This window comes from Trachurus japonicus, chromosome 1 (genome assembly GCF_045865225.1).
Source record: "Trachurus japonicus isolate A0001 chromosome 1, Traja_1.0".
NCBI lineage: Eukaryota > Metazoa > Chordata > Actinopteri > Carangiformes > Carangidae > Trachurus > Trachurus japonicus.
The window spans coordinates 32,347,033-32,371,278 of record NC_140907.1 but is presented as its reverse complement, the minus strand read 5'-3'; the positions used below and the strand labels follow the sequence as shown (position 1 = coordinate 32,371,278).

General features: G+C 41.1%; 1 protein-coding gene across 1 annotated transcript in view; it reads right to left on the bottom strand.

Moving 5' to 3' along the window:
- LOC146992329 (voltage-dependent T-type calcium channel subunit alpha-1I-like) overlaps nucleotides 1-24,246 on the bottom strand; it is a 292,588-nt gene that overhangs the window by 116,352 nt on the left and 151,990 nt on the right. Inside the window, exons 7-8 of the mRNA XM_085785626.1 lie at nucleotides 13,493-13,835; nucleotides 7,432-7,524 (exon numbers count right to left, since the gene is read on the bottom strand). Of these exons, the coding sequence (XP_085641752.1) occupies nucleotides 7,432-7,524; nucleotides 13,493-13,835 (436 nt within the window). The remainder of the gene's footprint in view (nucleotides 1-7,431; nucleotides 7,525-13,492; nucleotides 13,836-24,246) is intronic.

The window sequence follows — 24,246 nt, the reverse complement described above, 5'->3', positions numbered from 1 at the left end:
TTTCATGCCGCCTCTCTGGACTGAAGGGGAGGCGGTTGGTCCCAGCACCGGAGCAGCACCCGGGCCGATCCCATCAAATATTTATACTCACTCTCTGCTGGAGCCACTGGAATACAATTAGATTAGTGTGTGTGTGTGTGTGTGTGTGTGTGTGTGTGTGTGTGTGTGTGTGTCTGTATTTGTGTGGTTTTAGTGACAAAATGACTGAGAGGCTGAGCAGCAGAAAGGAAGAGGAGTCCTTAGAATTAATTTCACTCCCAGAATGCAACGCTCCACACAGTTTTACTTTAAACAAGGAACCAAGCACCTGCATGGTAATAGTAGTAGATAGTGATGTGAAAGGTGCTGCATACAGTGAGTTGATAGAGATCGAATAATTAATGCTAAAAAGCAAAGTCTTGGTAAGGTACTGGACAGTCATTCATCAAAAGGACAGAAACACGACTCCAGCCTTATGAGGAGAAACTGAGTCATGTCAGATCTGTCACTTCCTTCTTTCCGTCAAGGCCGGGGCTGCCAATTCACAATATTGTTCTGTATCTGTATTTATTTTCATTAAAACTTTTTATCTATCTACTTTTTATCCTATTTTTTAATGCAATTTTAGCTTTGGTTTTATCCTCTCTTGCACTGAAAGACTGTGTGATGGATGTTTGAAAGTCAATTTCATTTCATGTGACGCATTAAAGAAGAACTATGCAAGATTTTTACCCTAAACTAAACAGCTTTTCAGTAAGTTTAACGTTTAAATGACTTGTTCCAGGGAGAATGGAGGCTCTCTGTCTTCCACCTAGCGTCTCTTGGCTGAAAACCAACCTTGAAAAATCAGCGCCTCCGACCCGGTGTCCCAGCTCTCGTCTCATTGAGAAACTTACTGTAATACAACACAAACACGCCCAGTAATGTATAATCTTGTGTTAATGTTATCCACCTCGGACGACATCGCTCCACAGTCTTCTTGCCGGCTTTGTTGAAAACAAAGTTTATAATCGCTATAAAATAAAATTTGTTTGATTTTCGTAGCCTTATTATACATACAGCAAGGGTCTTTCTTTTGAGAGTGTCACCATCTTGCGCCGCCATGTTTGTACAGCGGCCCGAGTAGAAAATCCAGCCAACCAGAGAGTGTGTTTTGCGCGCATAAATAAACCAACTCAGAAGAACGCAGAAGGAAAGAAGAAGGAGAAGGAAACAGAGAGAGAGTGAGTTATTAGTTAACTGGTAGAGAATAGTGAAGTTTTTTGTCCTCGGAGGCCACCGTCACTTTGCCAACAGGAGGGGGTGCAATCTAGAATCTGAATGCTAGATGCCCCGCTTTGCCCCCCATTTTACACACTGGATCTTTAAAATCGACATAAGATAAATCTGTTCAAAGCTCCAACATGAGACATGGAAGCTACTGTAACAGTGCACCAATAGAAACGAAGCCCGTGCATAGGTGAATGCGTCCGACCTGACTCCACCTGAGCTGTGACACTGAAACTCACTGGTTCAAGACCAGAACAAAGCTTGAACAACTAATGTTGCATTAATAATGTTGTGTTTCTTGATTAAACATCTGGATAAATTCATCTCTGTGGTCAATGAATCATCTATTGGCTCAAACAGAATGATCTCTGTGAAGCTATAAACAGGAAGACAGCCAGATGTGGTGCAACAAAGATGGCCGACCAGTTCAAACGCTCCTCAAACAGCAGTGTGCCTGTGAGACAGCGGCAGTTTGATTAGTTGTTATTCACCAGATGATGACGGATAATTAACACACATCTTCTCTGTGTTGTTATTGGTTTGTTTTTTTTTCTTTTAGCTTCTGCAGCGAGGAGCAGAATGAGTGAGGACAGGGTTAATGAATGTCACCGAGGTGGTGAAAAGCCTTTCCAACCCTCCAGCTCTGCACAACCACAACAGTTTAGGCTGGACTGTTAATCACTGTAGTTTTTATTAGTGTCACTGTGACGCCTGTGTGGTAATTCATCCATTAATCACAATTAAACTCACCGATTGTCGTATTAATGCGACTAGAAGGAGCTGGAACCTTAAAAAATGAACTCATCTTTTGTGACACTAATCTGTTTTGTTTCTGCAACGAGTGAAATAAAAGTTGTTTTTTTCCTTCTCCTAAACAGTTCCATATTCACAGTAATTAACTTCCCTCCGCACCAAAGAAACGACTGTAATTGATTCGATAAGGGATTTGAAAGGATTCAGATTTGATCAAATGCTGTTGAACCCCGTCCCTATTAGGGTTGTTTAGAAACGGAGTTAAGCTCCAGTGAAGTTCTGGAGATTATAAAAAGCAGCAAATGTAATTTCATCTTCATTTAAACATTTTTTTTTTTTTACTTTGACATTAAGCCAGTTAAGCTAAAGCTGAACAATTTAGCACAATGAGAAAAATCCCCCCCGTAGTGCAGGGAAACTGATTAGAAAGTGCACTTTGCTTATTATAAACTCATCAAACTTCCTGTTCAGTGTGTGTGGTTGCTGCCTGATCCTGCATCAGCCGCCGTTTGCCGCCGCCGCCGCCTCCTGCAGATTACAACAGGTGTGACATTAATAATCAGATGGATCTGTATCCAGGGATAAGCGAGGGGTAAAAAGGCGGGGGCGGGGCTTAACCGGTGTCAAACGATGGGGCTTACCCGCGTATTTACGGATGTTAAACCTTAATTCCAGGTGGCGGAGCGGTGTTTTCCAGGCAAAGCCCTTTAATTCCAGCGAGTCCTTTTGTCTAAACTGCTCTACATGATGGTAATCAGCAGCACGCAGCAGCTTCGACTCTCTCCATCTTGATCTCACTTTTCTCATCTGTCCCTCCATCTGTCACTCCATCTCTCTCTCATCAATGTTTTCATCTCGCTCCCTCCTTGCGCTCTCTCACTCTCTCTCCTGTTGCAATTCAATTTAACACACTTAATCTGCATGAATGTTACGTGAGTGAAATACTCAAGGTGTCTCAATGCAACTTGAACCTCTCTCTCTCCTCCTCTCTATGTCTGTCTCACTTTCCCTCTCTCCATAAATAGATGGATAGATAAACAGATAGAGTGAGAACTTTATAAATCTCAAAGGGAAACAGCAGAGCTGCAGTCACTTCATATGAAACAATGAGGAAAGAAACAAACAGTGCAATTAAAGGTGATGATAATAAGTAATAATTAAATAGACTAAAATGTTACATGAAGAAATAAAATAAGCTGAGTTGACATAGAAAGAGCTGAGAAAACATAATTAATGGAAAAGAAAGAGATAAATGAGAGACTGATAGCTGTCTGCTAATACGATATACCACAGTAAACTGTGCATTAGTGCCAGTCATTGATCAGACAGAACACAGTATACTGGATCTATATTTTGTGCATACAATTATGGAGATATACTAGAATGAACCACATCACAGTGTGTATCCCTCCACCAAACTAAGGAACTATAATCAGACTTCTCTCTCTAACTCTTCCTCATCTACATATTGAATTATGGCCAGAGGTGTTCTTGTTAAACATTATGATGTCACAGTGAGGGTGACCTTTAAACCTTTGGATATAAGAAGCTATAAATGTCACCATTTGATCCTATTGGATATTTGTGATATATTGCGCCATAGGTGTATGAACTCGTGAGCTTTGACCCCGATGAGTTCATCCTTGAGTCCAAGTTAGTACGTAATGTCAAATTCATTCAAGGTGTAACTGAGGTTCTGTGTTCAGATGGATAGGGGAGATTGGGACAGATGGATGGATGGATGGATGGATGGATGGATTGATGGATGGATTGATGGATGACGCAGACACAGAGAGCTGTTGTTGTGGAGGAGTAACTCTTCAGTCTGAGAGTCTTCTCTGATGGCAGATGGCTGGAAACACTTTTGTGTCACAGCAGAGCTGCTTGTGAAATCTCTCTCTCTCTCTCCCTCTGTCTCTCTGTCTCTGCTGTTTGATCAACAGGTCACAGAGTGGATCTTCAACACTTTGTTCAGCCTCCTCCAGAGTTTCAGAGAGTTTCCTGCTGCTGCCTCTGGTGCTGCTGCCCCGGCAGACTGCAGCAGAGACGCCGAGGTCTCTCTGTCTGTCGGCGATCCATCATCGATCTACTGCAGCCATTCTGTCAGCACGACTGTGTTCAGCGTCTCTCAGTGTTACAGACAACGTAATTAACACATGAACATTAAAGCTCAAACCATTTTCCTCCACTGTGTTTGTGAGACGAGCCTCAAGACGTGTTGTAACATCATCAACAAGAGCTCCGACAGGAAAAGGGAAAACAACAGCAAGAAAATCCTGTTGATACTTAATCTACAGAATGTTTATATTATGGTCAATAAGACATTTATCTAGAGATTACTGTAAACAGTGGAGGTTTGCTTCATCTTTCAGATCGTGCTTTAGGCGTTTCCACTTCAGGAGACCATTTCCAGTGAAGTTGATTTTGATCCTGATTCTTCTACAGATGTGACAGATGTGGCTAATAGTCCCAGAAACTAAAAACTCCTTATGTCCTCAAACTACACATGTGGAACACCAGCTGTAGTGATGGAGTAAGGTCTTAAATTGTTTCAGATTTTCACTTGTTTTGAGACAAACTCTTGTCAGACATGTCTGTACTTTTATGGTTGTGCTAACATAATATGCTAATGCTAACATATTACAGTGCCACATACAGTATACATATTAGCATGCTGACATCCTAAATATTTGATGTAAATATCAGTATAATGACATGCTAGCATGCTAAAGTATCAAGTCCAACACTGTAAACATCCAGAATAGATGAATCAAATACACTGTAAAACTGACCTTCAACTTTACTTCTGCTGGGTCCTGACTCATGCATCACATCCTTCAGAGGAAACAGGCTATGTGCAATGAATCTTGGGATATGCTGAGCCATGAAAACTCCACTAGTCGTGGCCTTTGTGGTTCAGGAGAAAAAGAAGAACTCATTTCTTGGCCACAACTGCAGGAGCCTTTGAAGTGGGACGGCCTTGTCACAACCTCTGAAGGATGCGGGCGCCCTGAACTTGGGACTTCACATTGTGTCTCTTTAAGCACCCCTTGATTCCCTCTTACACTGCGTTTTTATATTGCAAGCTTCCGTTCAGGTTGGCATAAAAACATGGCGGCACAAGATTGCAAAACTCTCTAAAGCAAGACTCTTGCTATATGTATATATAAGAAGAATTATAAGGCTACAAAAACCAAACAGATTTTATTGTATAGTGATTATACACGTATACAGATATATTTATAGCGAGTATATTCAGATTTTGACAATAAACCTTGCCAATTATTACACACTGGACCTTTAATGCACCCGTTTCTACACCATCAACACGTGGTCGCTTCCATTTCATGCCGACACACTGGTCCATCATCACCACCTTCTGTCCTTTTTCTTCTCTCTCTTTCCTTTATCGATCCACTCATCCGTCCGTCCATCCATCCATCCATCCATCAACCCGTCCCCATATCTCTCCTCCACCACTTCTTCCCCTCTTAATCGCCCTCTGCCTTAAGCTCGCCGCCGTCTTTCTCCCTGCGCTCCACACTTCACACCGCTTCTCCATTCCTGTCTGACCTCTTTCCGTCTATTTTCTCTCCCATTTCATCATCTCTTTTTTTTCCACATTTCTTACTTTCATCCAGCTCTTACTCCTGTCCTCAGCTATTTCCTTCCTTTCCAATCCCCCCCTCCCCCTCTCCCACTATCTAACAGCAGCCATTATATCGTAAACTATCTGTAGTGAGACGATTTTAGGGGCTTGATGTAGGAGATAATGTCCCACAGCAAATCTGGCAAAGAGCATGGGAATGTGTCCTTTACTGTGTGTAAATACATCTGTATGCGTGTGTGTATTTCTGCGTGACAGAGAATAATGAGTAGCGTGACAGATAAATGAATGATGCTCAGGATGCTGCTCAGCTCAGCGAGGAAGAGGAGATCAAATGAAGGAGGGAGAGGAGGGGGGAGAGGAAGAAGAGGAGCCGGGAGGTGGCGGAGATAAAAGGGAAGAGGGAGGGAGGGAGAAAAAGGAGGTTAAGGGGGAGAAGTGACACAGAAATACAAAGAGAGGGAGAGACGGAGGGAAGTGTGAGCAGAAACAAGGATTGACGGATGCCAGGTAAAGGATGACAAAAGGTAGAGGTGACAGGGAGCAGTGATTGACAGATTTAAGGAGGCAGTAATAGAGGGAGAGTGATGTTAGAGGAAATTATGTAAGAGGTGGAGGATGGAGGGAGAGGGGAGGTGAGGAGAGGAGAGGAAGGAGGAGAGGAATGGAAGAAGAAGGAGAGAAGACGAGGAGAGGAAATGAGAGGAGAGGAAAGGAAGGAGGAGAGCAGAGCAGAGGAAGAAGGAGGAGATGAATGGAAGAAGAAGGAGAGATAGGAGAGGAGAGGAGAAGAGAAAAGGAAAGGAGAGGAGAGGAGAGGAAAGGAAAGGAAAGGAAAGGAAATGAGAGGAGAGGAGAGGAGATGAGAGGAGAGGAGAAAAAAGGAAGGAAGAGAGCAGAGGAAGAAGGAGGAGAGGAAAGGAAAGGAAAGGACGATAGAGGAGAGGAGAGCAGAAGAGAAAAGGAAAGGAGAGGAGAGGAGGGGAGAAAATGAAAGGAGAGGAGAAGAGAAGAGAAAATGAAAGGAAAGGAGGAGAGAAAAGAAGAGGAGAGGAGAAGAGAAGAGAAAAGGAAAGGAGAGGAGGATAGAGGACAGAAAAGGAAAGGAAAGGAGAAGAGAAGAGAAAAGGAAAGGAGAGGAGAGGAGGGTAGAGGAGAGGAGGAGAGGAGAGGAGAGGAGAGGAGAGGAGAGGAGAGGAGAGGAGAGGAGAGGAGAGGAGAGGCAGAGCTTATGTCTGCATCTGAAGGCAGGCAATTAAAAGTGTAATAAAAAGACAAGAGAGCCCCTGGGTTAGAGAAGTAACTGGGACTGGCAGTCACGCTGCATTATGATAGCACACACACACACACACACACACACACACACACACACACACACACACGCACACTACAGAAGAAATAATATACTGAGGAGAACACGCATCAATGCTCATACACAAAAATGTACAGCACAGAGAGAGAGAGAGAGAGAGAGGATGAAATTAAAGAGTGTTTTATCAGAACAAAAGGAGGAGGGGGTTCCTCAGGGATTTCAGCTGTTCACTATGACACTGACAGCCTTTTGTGTGTATGTGTGTGTGAGTAAGAGAGTGTGTAAGAGGAGGAGCAACAGCGTTTCCTTGCCGTCATCTGTAGCTTGGCAACAAAAACAGGAAATGTAAAAAAAAACTGCAGAAAACTACAGCTTCACATGTGTGTTAGTGAGTGTCAGTGGTAAATGAACTAATGTCAATAAGTCGCATTAAGGATCGTTATTCTTTTATGTGACTTTGTGAGACATTCATCATCCTCCTGACAAACAAGTGTTGGTGAGCGTGACTTACAATAATCAGTAGGATGAAGTAGATGAAGTTGTAGAAGGAATGTGCATCCATCACGTAGTACATGATCTCCACCCATCCCTCCAGAGTGATCACCTACAGCCAGGACAAGAGGTGAGAGAGGAAACACAACCATTACTTCTCAACTTCACGGTTGAAACTGTGGATTTGGCAGAAACAGGCTTTGTGCTAAGCTTAATTAAACTGAACTAAGCTAAACTAAGATAATTAAAGTTTGCAGTGTTGAATTCAACAGACAAACAAAGCAGCAGGAGAAAGTTTGTGACATATTTCCAAAAATGTTGAACTAATCATTTACAATAACATACTGAACAGTACTAAGTTTATGTGCAACTCAAACTTATGAATAGGCTACTAATTTTCAGTAATGAGTAATCAAAAAAGTTACTCTTTCCCCCGTTATAACACCATTACTGCTACTGACAATAAAATGCTCCATTACTCGCCATCACTTGACTCAAGAAGTCCTGTCCCAGAATGATACACCTGTTAAAGTGTTCGTTATATACACACTTTTTTTTTGTCCGTCAACTAGTTGAAGAAAAAAAAAAAGAAGTTTATCTGGAGCTAACCAACTCATTCATGAATACTGAGTGAGTTGGTTTGCTCCAGATAAACAGGAGGTTAGGGTTATGGTTAGGGGGGCAAGCCCAAGTAATTTGAGATATTTGAGCATTTTATAAAAAAGTACGGCAGTAGTTACTTTTCCTGGTAATTAGTTACTTTTAAAATGTAGTAATTCAGTTACGAACTCTGTTACATTTTGGGGGAAGTGACAAGTAACTATAACTAACTAGAAAAAACATTTCCAAGAATGGAAATGGTGTGAATGCTGGAAGCAATGCTGAATGAGCTGAAGAAATTGTTGAAAGAAAGAAAGAAAGAAAGAATCAAACAAACAAAGAAGTAAAAAGACAGAAATGGAGTGAAAGAAAGAAAGAAAGAAAGAAAGAAATGGAGTAAAAACAAAGGAAGAGAAAAGGAGAAGAAAGAAAGAAAGAAAGAAAGAATCAAACAAAGAAGTAAAAAGACAGAAATGGAGTGAAAGAAAGAAAGAAAGAAAGAAAGAAAGAAAGAAAGAAAGAAAGAAAGAAAGAAAGAAAGAAATGGAGTAAAAACAAAGGAAGAGAAAAGGAATAGAAAGAAAGAAACAATCAAACAAACAAAGAAGTAAAAAGACAGAAATGGAGTGAAAGAAAGAAAGAAAGAAAGAAAGAAAGAAAGAAAGAAAGAAAGAAAGAAAGAAAGAAAGAAATGGAGTAAAAACAAAGGAAGAGAAAAGGAGTAGAAAGAAAGAAAGAAAGAAAGAAAGAAAGAAAGAATCAAACAAACAAAGAAGTAAAAAGACAGAAATGGAGTGAAAGAAAGAAAGAAAGAAAGAAAGAAAGAAAGAAAGAAAGAAAGAAAGAAAGAAAGAAAGAAAGAAAGAAAGAAAGAAAGAAAGAAATGGAGTAAAAACAAAGGAAGAGAAAAGGAATAGAAAGAAAGAAAGGAACAATCAAACAAACAAAGAAGTAAAAAGACAGAAATGGAGTGAAAGAAAGAAAGAAAGAAAGAAAGAAAGAAAGAAAGAAAGAAAGAAAGAAAGAAAGAAAGAAAGAAAGAAGAAAAAGAGAGAGGGGGATGATAGATAGAAAGAGGTAGATGGATGGATGGATGGATGGATGGATAGAGAGGGAAGGATATAAAAAGTTACGTAAAATACAAATGAAGGAGTAGAAGAAAGAAAGAAAGAAAGAAAGAAAGAAAGAAAGAAAGAAAGAAAAAAAAAAGGAGACAGAGGGGTTAAAAAATAGGGAGGGGTATAGATAGATAGATAGATAGATAGATAGATAGATAGATAGATAGATAGATAGATAGATAGATAGATAGATAGATAGATAGATAGATAGATAGATAGATAGATAGATAGATAGATAGATAGATAGATAGATCACATGTTAAAAGCTGCATCCTATGTCCTAGGCTCCACCTGTAATTGTACTACTATTAATAGAATTGGAAAGACTAAACGTCTGAACTTAAATTCATGAGAAAAATATAAATTGTTGGAGATGTTTACATCAAAAGTATAAAATAATTGAGAGCCTGATGAATTTGAGCTGAAAACCTGTGTGTGTCTGGGTGTGTGAGTCTGACGGTCTCTCTGTCTGCGTGTACATGTGCAGAAAGTAAAACTGTTAAGCGCCACAAAACTCCTCCCTCCCTAATGATCTGATTGATTGGCAGCCTGCCCTCAGAAGTTGCCATGACGACTACCATGCTTACATTTTACTGTGTGGAACAGTGTTGTGTTTGTGTGTTTGTCTGTGTATGTGTGTGTGTGTGTGTGACTGTGTGTGAGCGTCTGTGTGTGTCTGTCTGTGTGAGTGTGATGCCTGTGTTTGTGCGTGGACATCCTCTGTCAGTCTGGTTTATCATGTGTGTGTGTGGGGCTGTGTTTAAAAACATCTTAACGAGCGGCCAGGCTGCAGCTGCACCTGTTCTATTTATAGACATGATAACGAGCTGGCCACTACAGCTGGACCAACTGCACACAGAGCAGAGCAGAGCAGAGAGATTTGAGCTCAGTGCAGCTTCCCAAAACAGCCCAGAAAAAGAGAACCGTACCTCTAATCAGAATGTGGTCCTCCTGACCATCTGGGCAAGCAGACCTTCCTGAGCACATTGATGTGCATTAAATGTTTGTAGGGCAAAAACTTTTCTCAGGGTCGCAAGGTAGAAAAGGGGGGCATTTCTGCTTTTCTAAAAAAATCAGCTCCTACTTTTATATTGAAGTGGATGAGCCACTGGAGCGGGTCTAGCTGCACAATTAGGCTCACTGAGACAATTCTGTAAGTCTGTCTGCTGTTTTGAGCACATTAAATGAGACACAACAAGTGTGGCTACAAACCGGTGAGGAAATCATGTGTCTAGAGTTTAATTTGTGGCCGTGCTGGCAATTTATCCAGAAAAAATCCTGAATGTTTTTTCGATCCCTCTCACTCTAACGATGATGTCACTCACTCTGACCCAACCCCATACACACTCATTGAAAAGTGTGAAATTTGTCAGAAATCCTCATGTGCTTTTAAAGGATTTATCTCAAAAACGGTGCAAGCTATGAAAAAGTTGTAAATACAGGATGAATACATTAGAAGTTTGTCTACAGCTCAGAATTTGAATGAAGTCTCTAGCTGAAAGTATGTGGACGCTTTAAAGGCTGAAAGAAGTAAGAAGATTTGAAGAGTTTCAAGACTGTTCCAATGCATTCTCTATGGGGAAAAAAAAAATCAGAAATAGTTGAATATTGCAAAAAGTATGAATAGTTGAAAAGAGAAAAGACATAGCACACCTGTCCCGAAAAGGCTGAACATTTTGATATTTGAATTGTTGAAATAGCACAAAGTATGAAGGACTAGTTACATGACAAAGAAAGGCAGAAAATGGCCGAACCGAATAACAATAGTGTGAATGCTTCCAGCATTCACACTAATTAGTGTGACTGCTGAAGCAGTCACACTATTGTTCTTCTGTTTGGCCATTTTCTTCCGCCTTTTTACGGTCTTCTTCTAGTCCTTCATACTTTGTGCTATTTCAACAATTCATATATCAAAACGTGCAGCTTTTTTTGAACTTTATCGGCATTACTTTTCTCTTTTTAACTATTTATACTTTTTCAAATATTTAACTTTTTCTGATTTTTTTCAGCTTTATAATGGGTGTGTATTGCGTCTAACGAGCAGAGCCAGAGTGGTGTCAGAGTGGATAGAGGCAAAAAAACATTCTAGAGTTTTTCTGGCTAAACTGTCAGCACGGCCACAAATTAAACTCTAGACAAATTATTTTCTCCAGTTTTGTAGCCACACTTGTCTTCTGGCTAAAATTCTGGTCAAAAATGCAAAGAGACTTAGATAATAATTTAAAATATTTTTTAAATGCAGCCAGGGAGCTCTCTGCTCCCATTCAGCTCAATGCATTTTTTTCACATCAGCAGGAGAAGGAGCTCAACTTTGTAACTTGCCGTTAAGTGCTTTTTAATTCATTTTAATTCACCAAAAAATAGTCACAGGTCACAAAAAAGTCCTCTTCTTACTCGGTGTGGCTAATTTATACTAATTACTCTTTATTTTAAACATCATTGAAAAATCTCACATTCATGAAAGTCTCAACCTCTCTTCTTCACAACTCCACTGTAGTGTAGGGGTTAGGGTAACTGCTTGCCAACCCCAAGGTCACTGGTTCGAATCCAAGGGAAGAATTCTTGTTATATTATGTTGAATTCTGCTCTCCTCCCCCGCCTTCAATTGGTTACAGGTGTTTGTTATCTCCTTGATTACTCGTACCAGTTTGCAGCACATCATCACATTACAATGAATGACAACAGTCTTAAAAGCAGTGTGCTCTCTGTAGCCGAGTGGCAGAGTAAAGGTTTAGTGATCATATGGTCATGGGTTCGATTCCTGCCTCAGTCATTTCACATCATTGCTTGACTTTTGATTCCAATTATTCAGCTGTCATTGGACAGTGTTTGATTCCTCATAGTATAAAGCTCATTGTAACTCAGGTTCTCTGTGGCCATATGGTTAGTGTGTTAGGTGTTGTGCTATTTCAACAATTCATATATCAAAACGTGCAGCTTTTTTTGAACTTTATCGGCATTACTTTTCTCTTTTTAACTATTTATACTTTTTCAAATATTTAACTTTTTCTGCAAATTAAACTCTAGACAAATTATTTTCTCCAGTTTTGTAGCCACACTTGTCTTCTGGCTAAAATTCTGGTCAAAAATGCAAAGAGACTTAGATAATAATTTTAAATATTTTTTAAATGCAGCCAGGGAGCTCTCTGCTCTCATTCAGCCCAATGCTGAGAGTTCTCCACAACTCTGTCTGTAGTCCAGTTGGTTACAGGTGTTTGTTAAGAGACGCATTAATTGCTTCTGCCACCGTTTGCAGCACATCATCACATTACAATGGCAACATGCTTATGTCTGTGCTCTCTGTGGCGAAGTGGCAGAGTAAAGGTTTATTGATCATGAGGTCATGGGTTCGATTCCTTACTTTTTTTTTTAAGCAGAAGCCAGTGATCCTCTTATCAAAGGTTTTCTTTACCCCTCACATACTGTCACTGTCTGTAGCCTAGTGGTTAGCTTGCTGGTCTGGAGACCTGAATGTTGCTGGTTCAAATCTTGCCTCAACAACAATTATAGTGAATTATTTTCCCAGTTGTCCTCTGTTGACTTCTGATAACTTGCTTCATGTTGAAACTGCTGCTCTCAGCCTGAAATTCACAGAAATTTTCATTCTAAGTCATTCAAGCTTGACTCTCAAGCTGTCTTGATGTTGACAGTGTGCAGATCATTAACAGACAACAATCTCTGCAACTGTGTGTGCACCGTGGCCTAGAGGCAGAGTGGGAGTCTAATGACCATGTGGTTGTGAGTTCAATTCCGACCTTGGTCAAACATTTGTATGGTGATCACTGCTTGCACTATTTGCTAATTCTGCAACAGCGTTCAGTTGCTATCAGCAGTCACACCATTTCCATTCTTGGAAATGCTTTTTCTAGTTCATTTTTAATAAGAGCCCGGCGACCTGAGCAACCAAAGCGTCACCAGACGAGAAGTTGAGTCTCGGTTAACTTTATGGTAATTAGCTATGACGTGGTTCGGTGGCAACCAGTCAGAATAGAGGTGTCCTTTAAATGACCAGTGCGATTGAACTTTGACATGAAGAGCGACCAAAGCGGCTAAAAATATTTTGCCTCTTTAGAAGCTTTTGGTGTGAGCGCAGTAACACTAGTTGGTTTCTTTTTATCCGTGAGGTTTTGCTCATGTTTTCCACCTGCAAACTGTAAACCACCAATTAAAAGAGATACATTATAAAACATGTTGTATGTGATCTGAGCTGCTTCCTTGTTTTGTTTCACTGGTTTCTGCTCTTAATGATACAGTAACTTGGAAATAGTGACTTTTGAACCACTATTGGACATGAGGATGTGTATGTGTCCTTCTAATGTGCTGATTATTGCTATAGCTCATTGATCGCCAGCTCGAGCCCACCTGGAAGATGACGATCCAAGCGTAGGCGATGTTGTCAAAGTTGATGGCTCCTTTGTGCGGGTTGCTGTGGCCGGTGTGGCACCTGGTGTAGTAGCGGTTCCAGTTGACGCACAGCCCCGCCACGCTGACGCTCCCGTTGGTCAGCGGCTCGGGGCTGAGGCCCAGCGACTGGCGGTACAGGGCGTCGTCTTTGTCCAGGCAGCACGTCCTGCCTCCCTCGCGGCGGGCGGGGACGTCGGCGCAGGACATGATGCCGTTGTCGACAGGCAGGGAGCAGATGAAGGGCCGCTCGTCGTCCTCGTCCGGCATGTAGTACGGGCGGGGCAGACTGATGCCTGTGGTGCTGGAGGAGTGAAGGGAGCAGACGGTGGTGTCAGTGCTGCAGCAGAAACTATAGAAACATTAGTAAAACTGCAGGTAGGCTCGGAAAGCCGTAACACTTTGACGCCTATCTCTATAACGCATTATAACCATACTTATATATGAGTTATAATGCGTTATAGCACTGTATAACTGTTATAAACACTCATAAATGATCATAATGCTTTATGACAATAATCATAACACACTATAAAGCATTTTATTAGGACTTATAAGGTCAGGTAATATAATATGTTATAATTGTTAGTAACTTGCTGACAATGCCCACATCGATAATGCATTATAAATATAGTTATAATGTGTTATAATTGGCTTATACACGTGTGTAACTATCATTATAAACACACTCATAAGGCTTTATAACAATAAACATAACGCATTATAGAGCTTTATAACTATTCTAATACTTGACCTTATAAGCCATTATAAAATGCTCCATGATGTGTTATGATTAATGTTATAAAACATTATGATCATTTATGAGTGTAATTAAAGCAGAAGTAAGTGGTCCGGTCGTTTTCGCTAATGCTGCGTTCCAGGCAGGCTTTTGAAATCGTAAATTACAGCTTCAAGTCACGACTTACGACTTTGTAGCGTTCCAGGCAACCCACTCGTGTTTTTCCGACCTGTTTTACCGGTGAAAGTCACTATAACGGCCACTCGTAACTTCCGACCGGTGAACTCGTACCAGATCGAACTGGTACCACTTCACGGTCGGAAAAATACGAGTTTCCTTGAATGCACCATAACAGTCCTCGTCCCTACGTCGCCACATTCACGGCGTTCCTTGGCTGCACACACAGCCCTGCATGCCATTCTCTCTCCTCATTGGATAAAAACTGTAGGATACGATAAATGTTTTCTCCTCGGCTCAGAGCAGAGCAGAGGGACTGACAGACCCGTGTTTCAGTCCAAACACTCTATGTAAGTGATTGCTGTCGGAAGATATGACTATTTAAGACTTATATTAACACAAATATATCACTTACTTCTGCTTTAACTACAGTGCTATAACTGCATTACAACTCATTATAAGTATGGTTATAATGCATTATAGAGATAGGCGTCAAATAAAGTGCTACCCCAAAGGTAGTGATATTTCAAACACCGACACATGTAGAAAGTGTGTGATGTAGGAAGGGAGAAAAAAAGAAAAACTAAGGCTGTGCTTAAAATATGACTGTGCTTGATGAGTACTGAGCAAATGTGCCACAACAGGAGTTGGTAGAAGAACACGGCTGACACATTTACAGCAATCCAGAGACATGAAAGAGCTTCTGCTGATGCCAGAATCAAAAGATATCTCCTCTCCTCTCCACGGTCTCACCCACATGTTTCCACAAACACATACAGGTGCCGCATGTACAGAGACAGGCTTAGACAAATACACGTGTATGTGTGTGTGTGTGTGTGTGTGTGTGTGTGTGTGAGAGAGAGAGAGAGAGAGAATGTGTGTGTGTCCATGCCAGTTTTGTTATGGGAATTGTAAACAGACTAAAAGCCACTTGTCCTTCATGGCTGTTTCCAACATGTGTGTGCTGCGAGACTGGAACTGAAAACATAAAATGATCACAAACAGGGAGACAAGAAGATGAAAGGATGGAGTGAGGGAAAAAAGAGAGCGGCAGAGAGAAAAGGGGGATGATTGTGATGTTTCTAAAGGTTCAAATTGAAAGAAAATTACAGCACCGGCAGAGAAGAAATGTGATGATGGAGACTGACAGTCACCTGTGTCTGATGCTTTACTGTAGTTTCTGTGTGTCGACCCCATTATTGGCTGAATGCAGGAAAAAACAATGTCTGAGAGAGAGACTGAATCACTGTTTTCATCCATTTATTATGAAGACTGATTATTTTTTTATCTTCTTTGTTTTTTGCGGCTGGTCTGACCTTTCTTCTTTTCTCCACTCACAAACAACTGACTTGCAAATGCCGACTGTCAAACAAACTATAGAGGCGGAGAAAAGCTTGTGAAAACAATTTAAGTGTCAAATGTTAGTTTAGCTGTGATATTCTCAGGATCACAAATACAAAGCACTCGTGAGTTTATTTCCTCTGCTTCGCTGTTGCTACATATTACCGTATGTAGCATTAGAAGCTGTTTACTCACCAAGAGTCCTGCCAAGAGGATATAGGTTACGTCCTCTGAGCAGAGCTAACGCTAGACGCTACAGTGACTCGGTATCGGAAAGTGACGAGACAGTTTGGCTGAACTGAGATGAGCTGGTAAATTTGCAATTTCAGTAGAAGAAATGAAGGTTGATTTTGTTCTTTGCAAGTGAAGGAATGAAGTTTTTGATGTTGAACTCTCAAAATGTCTTCCAGTCTGGTAGGTAACTAATGCTAATGCTAATTTAGTGAAAAGTTAAGGTCACCAAAAAAAAAAGGAAAACTCAATAAGTTTAATGGAAAAGTTGGTTGATTGTCAACTTTTCTGCAGCAGTGAAAGTAAAGCCTTGAAAACCCCCACCTCTCTGTTGCTACTGTACATTAGAATGTGTTTACTCACCAAGAGTCCTGCCAAGAGGATATAATACAGTAGCTAGCTACGTCATCTGAGCAGTGCTAACGCTAGACGCTACAGTGACTCGGTATCGGAAAGTGACGAGACAGTTTGGCCGAACTGAGATGAGCTGGTTAATTTGGAACTTCAGTAGAGGAGATGAGGGTTGATTATGTTCTTTGCAAGTGAAGGAATTAAGTTTTTGATGCTGAACTCTCAAAATGTCTTCCAGTCTGGTAGGTAAGGGGTCATCCCTATGTTCCCACAGCCCTATGTTCCCTCAGCCCTATGTTCCCTCATTTCTAACTTTTGTCGTCACTGAAAATTAGGCCCTATGTTCCCTCAGCCCTTTGGTCCCACCATTGGTTGGGTTTAGGCAATGAAGAAAGGAGTTGGTTAAGTTTAGTAAAAAGACCAGGTAGAGGCTAGACAGGCCAGATAGACAGAGTCCAGATAGGTAGAGAGAGTCCAGAGGGAACATAGGGCTGAGGGAACATAGGCACGCTCCTGTAGGTAACTAATGCTAATGCTAATTTTGTGAAAAGAAAAGAAAAAAAAGGAAAACTCAATAAGTTTAATGGAAAAGTTGGTTGATTGACAACTTTTCTGCAGCAGTGAAAGTAAATGAAGCCTTGAAACCCCCCCCACACCTCTCTGTACACAGGCAGCATTGGAACAAGCTGTGCTTCTGCATCCTCTGCTGCATTATTCAGACCATACTGTACTACTGCAGGAAGGAGGACTGTACACTTCACATCACTGACTGGAGATGGAAAAGGCAAGTAACCAATAAGTGGCTGGTGGAGGATAATGACCGAAGCTTTAAAAGAAGAAGAACCAGGCAGAACCAGCTTCACATGATGGAGGAGCAGGACGGTGTCCAGACTGAGAAGGAGAAAGAGAAGAGAGCTAAACATCTGTTCTAACTTCTGTAACAATGTTTGGACCAACTTTCTAAAAAAAACCAACATGATTTCCATTTAGAAAGTCACCAATGTGTTTAGGTTACATCAAATCAACGGGTTTAGTTTTGCTTTAATTGAAGAAAGTGGAAAAAATAGCTGTTTTCAAACTTTTAAACGGTGGTGTACAGGCAAGATGTTGAAGAGCAACCTTTAAACGAGAAGGTGGAGCAGCATGAAGCAAAGTATTTCTTCATCAGTGTTATTCTATTGTGGTGTTTCAAGGCTTTTACTGAGATACAGATGAAGGAAAAGGCCAAAAACGGCTTACAACTAACAGCAAGTTTTGCCTTTTTTTAATTTGGGTCTCATCAGACACAGTATTAGAGGCGGCGGTGCACTGAGGATCATGTTGTGGGATTCAGACGGGGAGAAATGAGAAAATAATCTGCTGAGCTGTAAAAGTGTGACAGCGACGCTGACGGTAAATGAACACAACAGTTCTCACAAAAGCACCACAATGCTTTGTTAAATGAGTTTCAGTGGAAGCTAGTTACTATTTTTTTTTTCTTTTTTGCACCAAAAGATATTGGAGGTAAAAAGAAAATGATACATGAGAAATGGAGGGAAGCAGAAGAGGAGGTATGTTACTGTAGGGAAAAAAATGGAGGCCAGGAATGTAGAAAGAAATGGAGAGAAAGCGGGATTAAATAAAGTGAGAAATAAGAAGCGAATGGATGATTAAAGACAAAAAAAGCTGAGTGAATAAAGAAAAATGTCATAAAGAAAGAAATAATGGAAGAAAGGAGGTAATGAGGAAAGAGATAGCAGAAGGTAGACTAAAAAACGGACGGCAGGAATAAACAGAAAAAAACACACAACAAACAGAATAGAAGAGAAATAAGGAAGATAAAAGGACGGAAACTAAACCTGAATCAATAATTGAAAAGGGAAAAGAAAGAGAAACAAAGATTAAAGAGTAAAGGTGTTTGTCTCGCAATTACAAAAAGAGCAAAGAGGCTAAAGAGAAAGAAAGAGCAGCAGAGATCTGTGTGATTGCTCTTTAATCTGAGAGAGAACTGCTATTTAAAGGGCAGAGCAGAGAGAGAGAGAGAGGAAGAGGTCCAGATGAATACAGAGGTTGGTTAGCAATTACATGTGACCTGGTATTTGAGAGGGATCCATGGGAGCAGCTCTGTGACGACTATACCTTGTCTCCCAGTCACTGTGTCTTTGTCACGCTCTCTCTTTATCTCCTTTGTTGACTCTCTCTCTTTGTATTGTGCTGGACTGAATGAATACAGCCTGTTATTGAGCTCACTGACCTGAGGAGAACCGCTGCTTTTTTTTTTTTCTTTTCATGTCCATTACGTTTACAATAAAGCGCTGGATGTTTTTGACTTTGGTCTCTATTTCCTCATCTTTTTTTTCTCCACACATATGAATCAATTCTGGCCAAACTCTCCTCAGTTGCGTCATGGCAGAACAGTATTGGCTCATAAGGCCAAAGAAAAAACCAAACCCAGAAAATCATCTTCACATGAACATAAACAAGCTGAGGAAGTTGTTTCATAGTTAAAGCTACAATTATCAATTTTTTTATGTTTAAAGTTCCCATATGACCCATATAAGATCACATGTAGACGTATTTTCTAATAATAAAGCAGCTCTAGTATCAAAGCTTCAGTCCTCAGAGGGATAAACACAGACGTTATTCAGAAACTGAGCTTTAAAAATGAGTTGTTAGGACTTACTGTAACTTTGTGATGTCACAACAGAGCAGTAAATGCCCCAAACTATGCATAGCTTAGCATGGTTTGGTTTCTCTGAGTTTATACCTGAAAACTGATATATTTCCAATCAGATGGAGGAGATTTAGATGTTTATATATATCTACAACTCAAAAAAACAAACAAAAACAAAACAAAGTGAAGCTACAGTCACAAGACAGTTAGCTTAGCTTGGTATAAACCTTCGAGACAGCTAACCAAGTTCAATCCACGGGTAAAAACAAAGCTAAAGGCTTCACCAAAAAATGTAGAATAACTTTATCACACAGAGTCGTGGGTTTTCAGCTGGTTGTGGTTCTTCTGCGCCCACAAAGCCCTCAATCAATAAATGCAGCTTTAAGTGAACATTTATGCAACATTTGAACCCCTCTCTCCCCCTGTTGAAACATTCAACAGGTGTGAACTCCCCACACAACTCCATCTACAACACTTTCATTTCTAATCAATATTTACAGTTAACTTTTTTGTCCTGACCATGGTATTTGTGTGTTTTTGCTGAAGTCTGGTTAATTGTGCACAAAACAAGATCTATTATGACATCTTTCTAATAGTTTCTCTTCTCTTCATTCCTGAAGGGGCAATTAAGTCACAGCCATGCTGCTCCTCGTCTTCCCAGGCAAAGTTGGCTTCCTGTGCCAAACACAAGGCCAGAGAAAACAGTAGAAATCCTTCTGGTTTTATTCAAAAACCTTTTGACAGATACAGTCTGTATTGATTTGTGTTGTACCACCAATAAAAAACATGTGTATTGGTGCAATATATTTACTTGAACAACAGCAAATTCTGTGTGAGTGTATCTATCACTTCCTTTGTGGGATCCAAATACTATGAGATCCTCTTGTATCACACTCAGTCTCAAGTGGCTGAGTGTTTGGTTTATATAACCACAGCAAATAAAAACAGAGAATAACGTCTTACTGCTGCCACTCTGGTGGCAAATGATCAACAAACCCATGCAGCTCCTTCCTGGAAAGGATTCATGTATCCTTCACATTTGACAGCAAATAAACTAACACACAAATATAAGATTCTGCCTACTCACGATCCTGGTAGCTAATGATACTTGTTAAAAGGATAGTTCAACGTTTTGGCTAATTGGTCCATTGCCATAATCCCTTTAGTTTTAGGAGTAGGTTTGTTACCTTTAATTGTTGGTGCAAGCTATTTTTAGAACGGCGGAGCAGAGCCGTGAGCTGCTCAGAGCTACGCTACAGAGGCAAATGGGATTTCTTGGTTTCCCTAATCAAACTCATCAAATACACAATCCAACAACTCCAAAACGCTCTGGTGGACAAGTTGTGACCTGCACATTCACCATACTATGAGATAATAACAGAACATTACCAGACAGAGTTGTTTTAGAGGTAAATTCATGCAAAACCGCTGATGTGCGTTGCCTTCAGGGACAGTTTTTCATCAAGCAGTCCCTGTATTTACCTCTAAAACAACTCTGTCTCCGTTATCATCTCATAGCGTGGTGAATGTGCAGGTCACAACTTGTCCACCAGAGTGTTTTAGAGCTGTTGGATTGTGTATTTGATGAGTTTGATTAGGGAAACCAAGAAATCCCATTAGCCTCTGTAGCGTAGCTCTGAGCAGCTCATGGCTCTGCTCCGCCGTTCTAAGGATAGCTTGCACAGACAATTAAAGGTAACAAACCTACTCCAAAAACTATTACTGTAGGGATTATGGCAATGGGCCACTTTGCCAAAATGTTGAACTATCCCTTTAAGCTCGTAATGTGTGATACAATATATAATCTAAAATGTAACAAATAATATAAAGTCAGACACCTGTCTGTTTATCTCTATCTGTGCTCCTGTTGAGCCCACCTGCTCAGTGCTCTCATTTCAAAGACCACGGCTCAGCACAGTGATGCTTTCTATCGACCTTTCCTTGTTGGCTTTCCGCGCAGCATTTTGTGTGTGTGTCAGCAAGAATGAACCTGCATTACAGTGTATGTGTGTGTATGTGTGTGTGTGTGTGTGTGTGTGTGTGTGTGTGTGTATGTGTGTGTGTCCGCATGAATGAACTCGTGTTCCCGGATAATGATTTCCTGTTGATCACCAGTGGCTTGAGCCGTTTGTATTTTTATCTCGTTGCTAACCAGAGGCCTGGGCGAACCGGCAAAGTAAAGCATCAGAATAAACACGACCACCATCCTCCCGCCCACGTGTTGCACTCTTTTCTCCCCGCCGCCGCTGTTGCACGCCTCGTCCACAAATCCCTCCAACATCCAGATACGGGCAGAAACCAAAGCCCGGGTCGTTATCGGATTGGACATCGGGGGCAAATAAAGAGCAGTAAGATCAGCCTGTGTGTCTCTGTAATGCCGAGGCCATTATGTTTGTGTCATTTCACACCTGAGGAGCCGTTAGACTCCTGACAGCGGCGGGTTTTTCAGTCAAACATGTGTGTGTGTGTGTGTTTATACATCTGAAACGCTCTGATTTACAACCGTCACACACGGTTTGCATCATCTGTGTGGAATCAAAGAAAAAAGAGAATCAGCTTGTTTCACCGTTTTACCGTCACTATGGACAAACATGACTGACGTTAACTCAGGTGAGACTGGACATCCCGTGATTGCAGCTCGTTTCTGAATTGGTTACCATGCCGACGGACCAGCATACCCCCTCAACTACACACTACACCTCCCTCCCTAAAGGCTCTGCAGTCTCATCAGATCATTATTTTCTCTCTGGGCTTATATGCAGCCATCAAGCCCACTCCTCCGTGCAGCCAAACCGGCCTAATCAAACGCTTGGCTGTGGATCCGCTCTCCCCAGGCGCTCTCACCGCAGACTGAATCCCAGTTATTGTCTGAGCTCCGTGTTTTCACAGTGGTATTAGCTGTCCTCTTAATCATAGAGATATTTGGGAACAAACAACACCTGTTTAGCTTCCAGTGACTAATTCAAACCGGCCTTTTTTCTCCCCCCACTTTCCTTTTCCCTGTCACCAGGAGGGGACAGTTATTGACATCTCATGCATATCTGGTGACATCATTGACACTCAAACAGAGGTGGCGGCAAAATCTTCCAGATGTTGAATGAGGTGTGAAAACCAAACAGTGTGAAATTATCCAATGAGGTCGTGACACTGATTTTGTAGAAATAAACTAATATGTTAATGTGTATTTGGAGGGAGATTCCCAGGAAAGAGCTAATTATCTGTAAACACCTCCAAGTGATTAATTCCAATCAAGAGCGAGGCTAGTGTAGTGTATCCTACAGAACCGCAGGGTCAGCTGAACATTCAAACACGACCCAATTCATCATCATATGGGGGATAGGATTTCCATTAAAGTGCTGTCTTCAAGGGCATTCCTCTGAAAATTAATATTTCTACAGGATCAGACTCCATCTTACCAGTAATTTGTACCAAATTATATCTTGTTCCCCCAGTGAGCGCACCAGGGAATTACTGCAAATCACAGACCGATACAATAAAGTTTTATTCCCAAACAAGATCATAAAACAAGGACTCCTCCTTCCTTCTGGCCATAGCTTATCTTGCATATTATTGCATTTCAGAGAAAATATGTAAATGCTATTTCCAAAAGCAATTTGAACTGTACTTATTATCTATAGATTCATAGGTTTTGATTGTCTAAACAACATATTAAGCATGATCACAAACATATTTCTACATACATATATATGTGTGTTTGCATATGACAGATTCCTTTTGTTTTGTTGTTGAGGTCCTGTCCAGCTCAAGATATCTGGGACTTTGAGGAATGACCAAATCCTCCAGACTGAAAAGAGCGAAGAACTGCAGTCCCTCCAATGGCCACTAGAAGGTTTGGCTCTAAAAATGAGTCAATCCCCATAAACCTCCATGATAAAGGGATACTTCACCCAAAATCAATAATTCACCAATTGTCTACTCACTGTCATGCCAAGGAAGGTTATCAAAGTTATCAAAATGTTTTTGGAGTTCCAGGGGCGGTCCGGCTGACAACAGATTTTCATATAATATAGTTCACTTTTGAATGGTCCAAAACACACACTACGAAACTTCCAAATACCTCCATACTGCTCGTCTGTACTGACCCAAGTGTCCTGAAGCCGCCACATGAAAAAGTTGTTTGTAAAAAAAATAACTTGATCTCTGTTTTTAGCCTTGTTGTAGCAGTAGCTCTTACACTTCTCTTACAGACTTAGATTTCTGCATCACTAAGGGTGTGGCCCCTTCGAGTGAGTGTATGACTGGTACACATCTACATAAACCAAAGTTTAGGTCTATAAAACTGCCTGTTATTGGATTAGGCGGGTGTTATGGGTGGAGTCAGAGACTGCCAAGATGGCAGCAGCAGAGGAGCTCACTCTGAGCTTCATCACAGAGGCTACGTCCATCTTTATCTACAGCCTGGTGTTGACATTGCTCACTTTGACACAAAAAAAGACTCACAGGACAAGACATGGTGGTGTTTTTTCTTTTTCTTTTTGTCAAACTATTGCAGAAGCCAGTCTTTATCAATAAAGCATTTAAAACACGGGCTCCTGTGATTTCACAATCAGCCTCCTTCGGTATCAAAGCTATAACACATTCAGATCTTATCTACTGAGTGCCGTTGCCAGGGAGCGCTGCATGGTGTTTCATGGTGTGTGTGAGAAAGTCATCAAAAGCAGCCGCCTGAAGTCACTGAAAGACGCCGAATTTCACGGTTAGAAGCTGAAGGATGTCGACGTCTGAGTGACAGCTGCTGCTGCTACACACACAGCTGCCGTACACAGTCTAACACAGACACAAGAAAGGTTCCCTGTGCTATTGAAGGCTACAAGCCGAGGGTGCGGGGTGCGGGGGTATCCAGCCTAAATCAACAACAGCATTCGCACTCCTCCTCCTCTTCTTCCTCGTCTGAAGCGACATGACAAAAGAGTAATTGAATTTCTGACACTTCCACCAAAATAAACAGCCCACAGCTACTGAGAAACACAACGTCAGTCCTGGAAACACCGCACGTCGCTATCACAACTATAACGCTTAGAAAGGGGGGAAGAGGACGAGTGAAAAGGTGAAAAGATATAGAAAAATGAAGAACAGCAAAGTGCATCCACTTGTGAAACCGTAAAGGTCAGAAGCAGCAGTGAGATAAAGGTACAGTACGCCTGCATTATCATGTTATTACCATCCTAAAGCGTAGACCTTTTCCTAAACCCCAGGCACGCC